Genomic DNA, 13,197 nt, shown 5'->3' on the forward strand with positions numbered 1-13,197 from the left:
TACATGAGTGTGTTTACAGGAGCGGAGGAAGAACCCCTGATGACAAGGACCACACTCTCAGCAGGGGGCCGTCTCTGAGTGCCGGCCGGAGGTAGGGAGGAGAGAAGGGGTCATGGGTGACTTTCCTGTGGCTTTCTCCTGTTTTTCTGTATTTTTAAAATATAAAACCTTCCAGCAACACAGATACAGTTGAAGGTCCTAAGTGGGACGCCCGAGGGTTTCCTCTCGATGGAGGGAGGCTGTTCTGCCCTCGGCTGCGACAGCTCTGAGCGCTCAGGCTCAGCTCTGCCACTCACTTGCTTTAATGCTTTGTAACTGACAACATAAGAGACCGGGGCAGGGGAGGGCTTTCTGAAAACGGAAAGAAAAATAAAAGCAGAAACCAGCAGCCCTGCCCTTGTTTTGAGCGAGCCCCCAAGAACGCCCTGCTCTGCCTCTGGTGGGTCTCCCCAGGCCGGCTGACCCCACGTGGGCCAGGGCGGCTAGGGTTTATTGTTTAGACTGAATGTCCGCTGGAGCCCGATGGACGTTTGATCAGGTGATTAACTGGGGTTCCTGGCACTACACATCTCCACTGGGGGTGAAAGAGCTTTGCCTCTCTGAGTTACCCGTGACCTCCTGGCCCTGGAATACGGGCTGATTCTCCAGGTCGTCACGCTCCCGCCTCTAGATTCTCGGTCTTCCCTGGAGCCCGCGTCTCTCTGACCGCGTGGATTCCTGCCTGCGGGCCTGGAGGTGCGGGCACCCCACTGAAACCTCCCCCGACCTCCTCCTGGACGGGGGCCCCTCCCAAGCCTACGGGGGCGTCAGCCCGGCACCCAGGCCCGGTTCCCTTCCCGCGCGACGCCTCTCCTGATGCCCCCGGGGCTCCAAGGTCGCTCCGCTCCTTTTCTGCAGACTGTCCGCACCCCCTACACCAGCCCCCCACCCTCCCATCTCCTCTGGCCGGGAGCCCCCCGATGCTGTCAGGCCCCCGGGGCCCGCCTCCACCCCCGCCCCCGCTCCCCGCAGCTCCCAGCTACAGAAGAATGAAGGCCTCCGTGGGACGCGCGCAGGTGGACCCTGCCGACCGTCCTGCCCCGGGGAGGTAACAGCGCTTCACCCCAAGCTGAGCGGAGCCCCACTTCCAGACCCCCGGCCGCGCTGAGAGCACCTAACAAGCTACTCACACTGCTTGCGGCTCCTTGAACTTCCCAACCTGCTGGATGTGGTACATGAGGTCCCCGCCGTTGACGTACTCCATGACGAAGTACAGCCGGTCCTGAGGGCCGAGGTTCGACCGGTGAGCGGGCTCCTCCGCGACCGGGGGCCCCGCTCCAGCCCGCGGTCTGCTTTCTCGTTGGGGAAACGTGGGCCGCGCTGGCACGTCTGCCCGGCGGAGCCCGTCACAGTTTTCTCCCCCCAAGAAAGAATTAGTAAAAAGCCCCGCTGTGTGAGGACCTCAGGAAACATAAAGTCACGACATAGCCCTGAAACTTCAGCTCTCGGTTGCCCTGTCCACTCCTCTGGTTACAGATGCTCCCAATGATGGAAACGGCCTCGAACCTTCCACCCTTTTCTCCTACACACAGAATTCATTTCTAAGTTGGGGCTGGCGTGGAGTCCACACGGGCCAATCCTTTAACCAGCGGTTGGCAGTGCAGTGATGGACGCTGATGTGTTTGCCCAGACGTGTCTGAGAGCAGACCTCATGGGTCGGGGGGCTTGTACCCCGTACACCTCAGGGTCGTCTGCCGTGGGTGGGCCTGCGTGTGGGGAGGCCTATCGGTGCTCTGCATCCACGTTCGCCCAAATGCTGTTTCTGACTTTCTCTCTGGCTGACACGCTACGTGTTGGCCCGCGAAGCACATGTCATAGAACTCCGTGAGTCTGCGCATTTATAAGGACATTACACTGGGACAGATGGGAGGTGGAGGGGGCTTAGGAGGGAGATAACAGCGCAGCACAAGGTAAACGCTGGCCTCTGCTCTCTTCCAGAAAACACCTCCATTTCACAGAGGTTATTAAACATTAAAGTGGTGCGCAGGGAGGAAAAAAGGACAGAACTGGAGCCAACAGCCAGGAAAGGGCGCTGGGAGCCTCAATCCCTCGCTTTCCTGTTATGAACTTTAATTTCAATTTTATTTCTCTGCTTTGTAGCTTTCCAGAGCTTAATCAGTGTAACCCGGGTAACAGGATCCCGGCTGGGGCTTTTCCCTCTCCTTTGCCTATATTGCTAGATTCTCATTTGGATGCTACCGGGAGGGGCTGGGAGACGGACCATCACTCGGCTGCCGGCGCCTGGCTGCCCCCTGGTGGCCGGGACTGGCTCTGCGGCCCCCCATCCACTCCGGACTGCAGGCTGCGGCCCCGTCACTACAGTTACGGCTGCAGATCACCGAGCCACATGTTCAGGACAGCCGTTGAGGCGTGGAGAGCTTGCCTTTGGGAACGCCTCACTATGGTGCGGCGTATAGTACACACACATATACATATAAACATCTAAGTGTTTGTATTTCTTCTAGGTTACCTGCAAGCACCATGCCCCAGACTTGGCTGATTAGTGGAAATTATTTTGTCCTCTCTTAAGTTAACCTGTGTGACAGGGCTCTGCAAACCTTTTCTGTAAAGGGCCAGACAGGAAATATTTTAGGTTTTGTGTGTGTCTTGCAACTACTCAGCTGTGCCTTTGTAGTCAGAAAGCCCTTGATGCCAGGTTAGTGAAGGCGCCAGGCTATGTCCCGAGAAAACCATTTATGGACCTTGAAATCATCTAATTTTCTTGTGTTACAAAATAATATTCTTTTTATAAAGCCTCTCTTAGAGCTCAGGGACCATCCACACAAAACAGGCCAGACTACCACCCCTGCGTGTGCATTACCCAAGAACATCCTCTTCTAGGACATGGGTCTCCTGATGCTCTGATGCCAATTTGGCAGCTGTACCAGGATTTAACGAGCCGGGACTGTGAGCTACCGTTTTGTATCTCTAAGCCTTAACACATTGCCCGGTGTGTGTTAAGAAAACCTTTGACAGAAGCATTCACAGAATCAAATGGGATGAATGCCAAGTCTGTAAGCAGGGGATGCCCTGAATTCCCCAGTGGTACCCAGTCTGCCTGGGAGAGGAGGATGTGGGCTGCTGTCTTCTCCCGGGAGGAAGGCTAGGGGTGCGGCGCGATGACCCTGTGGGGGGCGGGGGCAGTGCCGGGACCCTCACCACCGTCTGGAAGCAGGAGTGCAGCTGCGTCAGGAACGGCGGCTTGTCGAGCAGCGCCAGGACCCGCTTCTCCACCATGGTGCACTCCACGTCGTCGTCCTGGATGACCACGTCCTTCTTCAGGATCTTGATGGCGTACAGCTCCTCTGTCCCCTTCCGGTCGGCCAGCATCACCTGCAGGCAGACGGAGGGCAACCTGAACATCGGGGCACACGGCACGGGGGTGGGGGGGCGGGTGCGGGAAATGTGTGTACAGACCTGTCAATTTTTTTTTAAGATTTTTTTTGATGTGGCTCATTTTTAAAGTCTTTATTGAATCTGTTACAATATTGCTTCTATTTTCTGCTTTTGGGTTTTTGGCCAAGAGGCATGTGGGATCTTAGTTCCCCGACCAAGGACTGAGCCTGCAGCCCCTGCACCGGAAGCTGAAGTCTTAGCCACTGAGCACCAGGCAAGTCCCAGCAGATTCACCGACATCAAGAAAGCTCCACTTCAGGAGGTGCCGTTCTCAAACACTGCGTTTTGTGTGCGTGTTAGTTGTTGGTTGTGTCCAGATCTTTGCAGCGCCATAGACTGCTGCACATTAAACTCCTCCAGCACACAGTTTGAGAAAGCTCTGGGAGATGGTGATGGACAGGGAAGCCTGGCGTGCTGCAGTCCACGGGGTCGCAAAGAGTTGGACACAACTGAGTGACCAGACTGGACTGATAGCTTCTAGGCCACCAAGACGTACATGCTGTGTGGGCCATAACCACACGAGGGCGCCATTGCGGCCGCTGAAAATGATGCTTGACATCCTCCTCTGCATCAGCAGGTACTTCAGGAGCATTGTCACCTCAGGAGCACCGTCATCTCTGGAGCACCCTCAGAGCAGACACCTGACTGACCTTTACACGCTCCTCACAAGCCAGGAAGTCGGGACCCAAATCCAAAAGAAAGCAGGAGGATTGAAGCCAGCCCCTGGCTCCACCGTGAGATTTGGACCCAGAGAGGCAGACGCAGATATGCAGACTGGACACGGAGGAAACCCGGTCTGGTATCTCTTAACTATTATGTTCATTTACTACAAGCCAACATTTAATTTTCAGTTTTGAAAATTATTCAGCCACCATTGTGGGGCGCTGACTCCATCCTGAACCCTGAAATGGTGGCACAGGGGGCCCTATCTGGCTTTTGGATAAGTCGATTTTAATGCGCTGAAGTGGGAAGCCTCTGAAAATGTGGCGGAACCAGGGGGCGTCTAGAGGGCTGCCCCGGAGTCCTCGGGGAGACTTGGACCGACCGGCCCCACGTCCTCCACAGAAGCCCCCCCCCCCCCCGGCTCAGACGCGGCCCGCTCACCTTCCCAAAGCTGCCTTTGCCCAGCACCATGAGGAAGTTGAAGTCCGTGAGCTTCACTCTGTCCAGGTTGTTGGAAGGCTGTCTCCTGTCCTCGGAGGGACTGATGACTTTGTTGCCGGCAGGACCAAGCTTGGCTTTCTAAACAATAACACACATGTGAAAACAGTCAGCCATTTCCTCAGGGACAAAGTGACAGGAAACTCTGACTAAGCTGGATGCCGGTGCTGGGGGGGCGGTGGGAGGGGAGATGGGTGAGGAAAGGAAGCAGGGCCTCGAGATGTCTATTCCTACCGTCATCGCCGCACTCACCCCAAGGGCGACATTTACAAAGGAATGAGAAGCTGCCCTCACCCATACAAGAAACTCTGTATCTTTAACTGCGTTAGATAACTTTGTATCTAATGTAATAAAAGAAATAAACGTAATTAACTGTGTACCGATTCTTCCCTTATTTGTAGATTTTCCAATCTAAGATTTGCAGAAAGGAAACTTGCAGCCGCAAGAAGAGGGAGAGTGTGTTCCCTGGAGGAAAACGCTTTCACGGCAGGCTGTGGGGTGACTCACTGCTGTGTTAAAAGGCACAGGAAGGAGAACAGAGGTTGCTTTTTCAGGTAAAGAGTTGGACTCCTGAAAAATGGTGACCTGTAAGAGCATCTGGTTTCCCATGGATCCCGCGGTGCTCTCCGCGCCCGACAGATCCTGGGTCGTGACCTGTGAGTTCCCCAGAGGGGTTTTACCCACTGGTCACTCGGTTAACACCCCTCAAGTTAACGGCTCCCAGGGAGATGGCAGGAGGTGAAGAAGCTTTCGGGAGATTTTGGGCATGACCAGACCACCAGGACATCGGTGCTCTGCTCTTCGGGGGAATGTGGGATCTGACGTGTTTGCTTTAGTGGCTGAGAAGGCTCTCAAGGAATCGTCCATGCCCCCTCTCTGAGCAGAAGCCTCCTTCGTCCATGCCCACTCGGCGGGCTGCTCGTGCCTGGCTCTGCGGGGCGGCTGTGCCTTCACAGGACGAGCCTCCACCCCTGTCCCTGCAGACCCAGCCCCAGTGCTGCACTCGGCGTGAGGTCTGCACTAGCATTTTGGTTAAAGGAAGAATGAAGCGAAGCCTGACCATGCTCATCACATGCTGGGCTGTGAGGTGACGCTTTTCTCTGATCAAAACAACCTTTCATAGGGATCGTGGGCTTCTCAGGTGGCGTGATCAGTAAAAGAACCTGCCTGCTGATGCAGGAGATCCCAGGTGGTGCTAATGGTAAAGAATCCGCCTACCAACAGAGGAGACACAAGAGATGTGGGTGTGATCCCTGGGTCAGGAAGATGCCCTGGAGGAGGAAATGGCAACCCACTCTAGTATTCTTGCCTGGAGGATCCCATGGACAGAGGAGCCTGGCTGGCTACAGACCCTGGGGTCGCAAAGAGTCAGAGACGGCTGAAGTGACTTAGCACGCATAGGTAGCATAAGAACTTTGTGAATGAACAGGTGAACTTGCGTGGCTGTGCTCCAGTAAAACTTTATTTACAAAAACAGACAGCAGCCAGAATCTGGCCTGGGGGTTCTTGTCTGCCTCCTTTCGCCCCACATCACGCAGGTTCTGAAATCATTCCTCATTTGCAGCTGGATTTAAAGACAGCCTGCCTCTGTCCTCGCCACGCTGGCAGAATGGCGACAGTTAAGAGCCTCAGATGCCCCTGAATTAAGTCCCTACCGAGTCTCTTTCATGACCAGCACAGGAGAAAGCTGTTCGGCAGCCAAACGGTGTGGTGAGTGAAGAACTTATTCGGGAGAGCAAAAATTTACGGGAAAGCACGTGAGGTCATCTTGATGAGAAATGTTTTTACGGACACGTCCACACCGGCTGTCGCTGCTGCCGGATTCGCCGGCCACTGGCAGGCCTCTGTTGTCATGGCAACTCAGCCACTCTCTCGGGAGACACGCGGACCCGTGACGCATTAGCAGTCGGACCACTGTGGAAAATATGAAGTCCCTGGTTCTTCTGGACCCAAGTGTCCCTACCTTAGTACTAGCTGTGATGCTTTCCTGCAGGCAACCTGCTTGCCCGTCTCCCAGATCCACACGCTGACGGCCAACACCCGCCGCAGGCTGGCTCAGTCTGGTGCTAAGAGCCCGCTGGTCCCACTGCTCCAGAGGTCCCGGAACAGCTGCTGGGTCTGTCCCGCCCAGTGGCCGAGAGTCCAGACTTCCGTGTGTGAGCTTCTGGGACCAGAAACTTCACCCTGTCAAGTTTTTCCATCTGGAGAGAGCCCGTCTTTCTCTCACCAGGGAGCTGAGGGCACACATCTGCCTGATGCCCACCTAATGGGAGCTCAAGGCCACCGAACGTCATTGGAAGAGGATTTGGGGCACTTGGTAATTTTTTGAAACCTGTATCCTCTTCTAGAGGCTCAGTGGTAAAGAATCCACCTGCCAATGCAAGAGATGCAGTTCGATCCCTGGGTCGGGAAGATCCCCTAGAGGAGGGCATGGCAACCCACTCCAGTGTTCTTGCCTGAAGAATCCCAAGGACAGAGGAGCCTGCGGGCTGCAGTGCATGGGGTCACAGAGAGTCTGACATGACTCAGCAACTAAACAGCAAACCCTTTTCCTGCTAAAACGCTCCCCGTTGGGCTGGCCATGGTGCTGGCTTTGTAAGTCGGTGCTGGCAGGGTCAGAGCCAAACGAACTCAATGTCAACAAAGGAAATGAACTTCCAGACTGCTGGCAATATTGCCCAGAAGCGGGGAGTTCTCTGTCCTAAGAAAGCAGAGTAGGTATGAAGTGAGCTGGGCTCCTGCCAGAGGCGAGTGTGGGAACCACTGGACCATGGGCATCTTTCCCAGGACCAAGACAAGTCCCGCCAGACAAAGGACACTCGGGAGCATCAAGCGGGAAGCCCGTCCTCACGCCCAGCAGGAAGGGCAGAGGCGCAGTGGAGCCCTGGCTCTCTTCTGGGGCCGTGTTTGGGGAAATCTTTTACTTGCAAGTCTTCACTGCCCTCTTGTGGTACTTATTTTCTGGACCCATTGCAATTTTTCTCTCTTTTTTTATGTTATTTAAAAAAACTTTTTGTTTTGTATTGGAGTGTAGGTGCGGAACAATGTTGTGATAGTTTCGGGGGGACGGCAAAGGGACTCAGCCACACACACACACATATCCGTTCTGCCCCTCGCATCCAGGCTCTCTGTAAAACTGTTCTGCGTGCTGTACAGCAGGTCCTTGTTAGCTATCCTTTAAAAACACAGCTTAGGGCAGGGGCCACAGAGGATGGGATGGTCAGATGGCATCACCGACTCAATGGACATGAGTTTGAGCAAGCTCCAGGAGACACTGAAGGACAGGGAAGCCTGGTGTGCTGCCATTCACGGGGTCGCCAAGAGTCAGACACGACTGAGCGACTGAACAATGACAAAGGCGTTTCCCAGGTGGTGCTAGTGGTAAAGAACCCACCTACTAACAGAGGAGACATAAGAGAAGTGGGTTTGATCCCTGGGTTGGGAAGATCCCCTGGAGGAGGAAATGGCAACCCACTCCAGTATTCTTGCCTGGAGAATCCCATGGACAGAGGAGCCTGGTGGGCTATGGTCCATGGAGTCAAAAAAGAGGTGGACACAACTGAGCAACTAACACACACACATACCCCCACCCCAAACTCCCCAGCCGTCCTTCCCCATCCTTCCCACCAGCAACCAGAAGTTCGGTCTCTAGGTCTGTGTGTCTGTATCTGTTTTGTAAATAAGTTCATTTATAGAATTTCTTCTTAGATTCTGCATATAAGGGATGTCATATGCTATCCCTCCTTTGTCTGACTTACTTTACTCAGTGTGACAATGACTGACCGCATTCTGACTGGACTCAGCCGAGTTTAGAAATACGCCCAAGTTTACTAGAATGGCCCACAGAAGGGAAGTTCCCGTAAATACTGCAAAATGGCACAAACAAGACGGAAACGCTGCCTTCCCAGCTCTGCCTTCACAGAAGGTGACTCGTCTCTCGTGTGAGAGCCTGGCCTCACACCTGGCACAGCCTGGCACAGCGCCGGCAGGAGGTGGGCAGACACGGGAACGTGTCCTAGAATCGCCAAGGGCGTGATTTCAGGAGACAAGCCCCAACCACTGCTAGCTGTCTCTGTGTCCTGACTCCCCAGACCTCTGACTGGGCCCAGACTCTGCAAACCACGGATGCCAGGGAGGGCCGAGGGGGCCAGGTGCAGCCCCTGAGACGCACTGTGTCCGGGAAATAATGGAACGATGAGTCACGTGAGGGCAGAATTCAGCGAAACGGCCACCCCCAGGGAAATTCAACGTGTGCTAAGTGATCACAGGGTGGGAGCTCCTGAAAAACAAACAATGAAAACCCAAACCGTGGCTGGCAATAAAGCTCAGACCCCTGGGAAAGTTCCAGGCAATTCTCGCCCTCGTCAGCGGCTGCAGGACAGGTGGGTGGGTGAGGGTCATCCCCGCGCCTCCCGCGCCCTGAGGAACCTGGGCAGAGGTTTGAAACCTGACAGGCATGGAGGGAAAGACAAGAAAAATATGATCCTTCCCCCAAAAGGCTGAATATGTTTGCTCAATTACTCAATTTAAATTTTTTCTAAAATGCCTCTAATTGACAGCAGCAAGCATTCTGAAAGCGGGGCTGACTGCAATTAAATTTAGCACAAAATTTCCATAATCGTTGATTTCACCCTATCTTCACTGAGCGTTTTTTAAATTGCACCAGTTTTCAAAAAGGAGGGATCTAATTATAGCTCAGCTGGGACACCTGCTTTCAAGCCCGGCTCAGCTGCGCTGTTCTGGGCAGTTTTCTGTGCGCCCCCCGCTCCCCGCCTTGCCCCGTACTAACAGGCTGACGGGACTTGGGGGAAATGTGGCCGGGAGGACCAGCTCCAGCACTGCAGACCCCTCCCAGGCCTCAGTTTCTTCATCTGTCAAATGGACTCAAATGCCCACCGCCTCGTATGCGGGGAACTTCCCCCGCCTTGTTTGCTCAGTAGCTGCTGCACGGCTGCAGCACCCGAAGGGCCCTCCTCAGGGGCTGCAGAGGGGAGTAGGGGGACGCGGGGACCCCGGGGACAGCAGGTCCCCAGCCGCCCGCAGGGGGTGTGCTGACACGGAGGACCTGCCCATCGCCACACCCTTCAGGCTTCTGAAACCTCAAAGAGTACTTTCCCTTCCCCATTTCCAGTCACCCGGGTCACTAATCTCTTGAAGCGCTTTCAGGGGCGCACCTGTAGTGCCAGGGACGCGTTCTGGATGCGAAAATGAGCAGGGCCGTCTGTGGGATGTTTTCTTCACGTGGCGTGTCTGAAAGACTATCTGCGGATTCTAGCTTAGTGCAGGGAGTGAGGGCTTTCCTTGCAAATTTTGTTCCCAGGTGTCTGAGCGTTTACATTTTCCACTCGCTTCAGATATGAATATGCTGTAACCATCTCGGGCTGAGTTTAATTATTAACGAGAGCAATCCACTGGGAACACAGCTGGCCCCTAAACAGCTCCTCCCAAAGACAGCGGTGTTCTCAGAAATGACAATAGACCAGATTTTTAAAATAATTTACATTCAAGTTGCAAAGTTCCCTTGGATCCTTCGGTAACAGAATGGTTGATGAGGCTACAACAATGAAGTGACTTGGGAAGAAATGCGGCAAAAAGTCAAACAGAGCAGTGGTATTAATAAAGCCGGGTGTGGCTTCCCTGGAGGCTCAGAGGTTAAAGCATCAGCTTGCGATGTGGGAGACCGGGTTCAATCCCTGGGTCGGGAAGATCCCCTGGAGAAGGAAATGGCAACCCACTCCAGTATTCTTGCTTGGAGAATCCCACGGACGGAGGAGCCTGGTAAGCTACAGTCCACGGGGTCGCAAAGAGTCAGTCGGACATGACTGAACGACTTCACTTAAGATCACAACGGGACGACTCCGGCCTGTGACACATTTCCAGCAGTCTTCCTGATCGGCGCACACCACGCCGACTGCCTGCTGACGGAGGTGTGTGCCTCAACCAGGGTGAACTGGGTCTGGAGGTGTGATCAGAGACACACATGAACAGAAACGAAGGAAAACGCGCCGTCGGCTTAAAGACGCACTCCTTCCGCCGCGCGGCCTTCCAGCCTGGCCGGAACTCGTCTGGAATCACTCACAGGCGAGGCCGCGGTCTCCCGGGTGGAATCCTAAAGGCACCTGATCGGAAATGGGGATGGCGGGCGTGCGCTGGGTCACACATGAGCGTGTCCTCGCTGGGACACCATGGCCGCTTAGACAGGACACACCGCGCATCCCTCAGAGCAGGGGTGCGGCAGGGCCTCGGGGGTGGAGGGCACAGGAACCCGGGTGACGCCTCTTGTAGAGGGCACGGCGGAAGGACAGGGCGGAGGACCCACTGCCTCTACGGAGTGTCACGACACCCCTGGGGGACGGGGAGGGAGAGCTGCGAGGTGAGTAAGAGGAGGGCCAGGCGCCCAGGGGGCAGCACCGGGAGGGGGGTCACGGCCACAGACGGGGTGGGGGGTGGGGGAGATGGGGGAGGGGGTCACAGGCACAGACGGGGGGCGGGGGGAACGGGGGGACGGGGGTCACAGACGGGGCAGGGGGGGCGATGGGGGAGGGGGTCACAGGCACAGACGAGGCGGGGAGGTGGTGGGATGGGGGAAGGGGTCATGGGCACAGACGAGGTGGCAGGGGTGGGGGGGGACGGGGGGGCGGGGGGTCACAGATGAGGCGAGGCAGGGAACAGGGCATGGGACTCACAGATGGGGCCAGACGGGGGTGGGGTGTGTGTGGGGGACTGGGGCAGCACTCAGGGCTCCCGGCTGCAGGCCTGGGGACCAGCCCTTCCCCTGAAGAACTGTGTCAAACCAGGGGCCAAGACCCTCTCTCTTCCTCCTCTGGCGTCTGTGTGGCCGGACATGGCTCAAGGCAACAGCTCCGTGACACTCAAGACATTCATGGTTCCTTCTGCCTTCCCCGACCCACAGGGCGGGTGCTGGCATGGAGGAGCCCTGGTTAACTGAGTGACTTTGAACCAACAGCCAGTTGCTGTTTAGTTGCTAACTCGCATCTGACTCTGTGTGATCTCATGGACTGTAGCCCACCAGGCTCCTCTGCCCATGGGATTCTCTAGGTGAGAACACTGGAGTGGGCTGCCATTTCCTCCACCAGGGGATCTTCATGACCCAGGGATCGAACTTGGGTCTCCTGTGTTGCATGGGCAGGCAGATTCTTTACCACTGAACCACCTGGAAAGCCCTAACAGAAGCCCTAATAGCCAGTTACCAGTCGCTTTATACACAGATACCTGCTATTTGTAAAAGAAAATAAAACCAAACCCACTTACCACCAAAACTATGTGTAACAAAATGTACTTCTTGATGATCCAGAAGGCTCTTCAGTATCTTGAAGAGCCCAAGGTTACTGGCAAAAAACAAACCTGTTAAGCAGCTGATTAGCCGAGTTCCGGCTGACCGAATGCCAGCTAACCAGTACTTCTGTTCACCTTGAACTTCTCCCTAAAATAACCCATCATGATTGGATAACTTGACTTTTTCAAGTACTAGTGTGAGCAAAACAAGTGAGACCATCTTGTCAGAGAATTCTATGCAGGCAGCCATGGGATTAATTCTTCAAGTTCACACGGGGTGGTGGTGGGGGATGGTCAGCTGCTGGGAGAAAATGTGAGGGGGTGCTTCTCTGAGCCGGAAGTCCACAGCCTGCAAGGGTCACAACAGCCCTGCCCCTGAGCAGAGAGGACAGCAGAGACAAAAAGAGGAGGCTGTGTGTTCAGAAGGCTTTGCCTACTAGACAGGATACTGGGCAGCGTGTGAATGTCACATCACTTTGACAGGTCTGGACTGACTGTCGTCTATACATCTTATAATCATGGCCCTGTACATCTGTAATTACAGATCTCCTTATAGTCATTCTCAAAACAGGCCATTTTACTCCAATCCCCAAAAGCTCTATTTTAGACTAGAGATCTTAATCCACATCCAGGTTGAAGGGAACAAGAGAAACAAAACTGTCCTTACTGAGATCCTGGTGTTGGAATAACCATGGAGGAAACGTAAGCCTGAGTGTCTCCTGCACTTTCCTGATGGAGCAGCATGTCTCTGCTTGAGTCCTTGAGGCACCAAGGTCTCCAGATTGGCTGAGATGCCTTGAAACGAACATGGCATGGCTTTAGAAGGGTCCTAACATCCGCTGAATCATCGAAAAAGCAAGAGAGTTCCAGAAAAACATCTATTTCTGCTTTATTGACTATGCCAAAGCCTTTGACTGCGTGGATCACAATCAACTGTGGAAAATTCTGAAAGAGATGGGAATACCAGACCACTGACCTGCCTCTTGAGAAACCTATATGCAGGTCAGGAAGCAACAGTGAGAACTGGACATGGAACAACAGACTGGTTCCAAATAGGAAAAGGAGTACGTCAAGGCTGTATATTGTCACCCTGCTTATTTAACTTATATGCAGAGTACATCATGACAAACGCTGGGCTGGATGAAGCACAAGCTGGAATCAAGATTGCTGGGAGAAATATCAATAACCTCAGATATGCAGATGACACCACCCTTATGGTAGAAAGTGAAGAAGAACTCAAAGGCCTCTTGATGAAAGTGAAAGAGGAGAGTGAAAAAGTTGGCTTAAAGGTCAGAATTCAGAAAA

The 13,197-nt window shown here is 54.3% G+C and overlaps 1 protein-coding gene and 1 long non-coding RNA gene across 8 annotated transcripts in view; one reads left to right on the plus strand and one right to left on the minus strand.

Moving 5' to 3' along the window:
- Positions 1–13,197, minus strand: part of PRKCA (protein kinase C alpha) — a 301,651-nt gene that overhangs the window by 39,748 nt on the left and 248,706 nt on the right. For all 7 annotated transcript variants that reach the window (XM_086355747.1, XM_086355743.1, XM_086355745.1 and 4 more), the window contains 3 exons: positions 4,540–4,677; positions 3,199–3,372; positions 1,170–1,261 (listed from right to left, as the gene is read on the minus strand). In XM_086355747.1, the coding sequence (XP_086211873.1) occupies positions 1,170–1,261; positions 3,199–3,372; positions 4,540–4,677 (404 nt within the window). The remainder of the gene's footprint in view (positions 1–1,169; positions 1,262–3,198; positions 3,373–4,539; positions 4,678–13,197) is intronic.
- LOC147350917 (uncharacterized) lies at positions 3–4,973 on the plus strand. The gene is made up of 2 exons (XR_015146976.1): positions 3–91; positions 1,012–4,973. It is a non-coding gene; the product is annotated as an uncharacterized LOC147350917 (long non-coding RNA).

Source organism: Bos grunniens, chromosome 19 (genome assembly GCF_055505025.1).
Source record: "Bos grunniens cultivar Pamir isolate PY7600 chromosome 19, Bosgru_T2T1.0, whole genome shotgun sequence".
Lineage (NCBI taxonomy): Eukaryota > Metazoa > Chordata > Mammalia > Artiodactyla > Bovidae > Bos > Bos grunniens.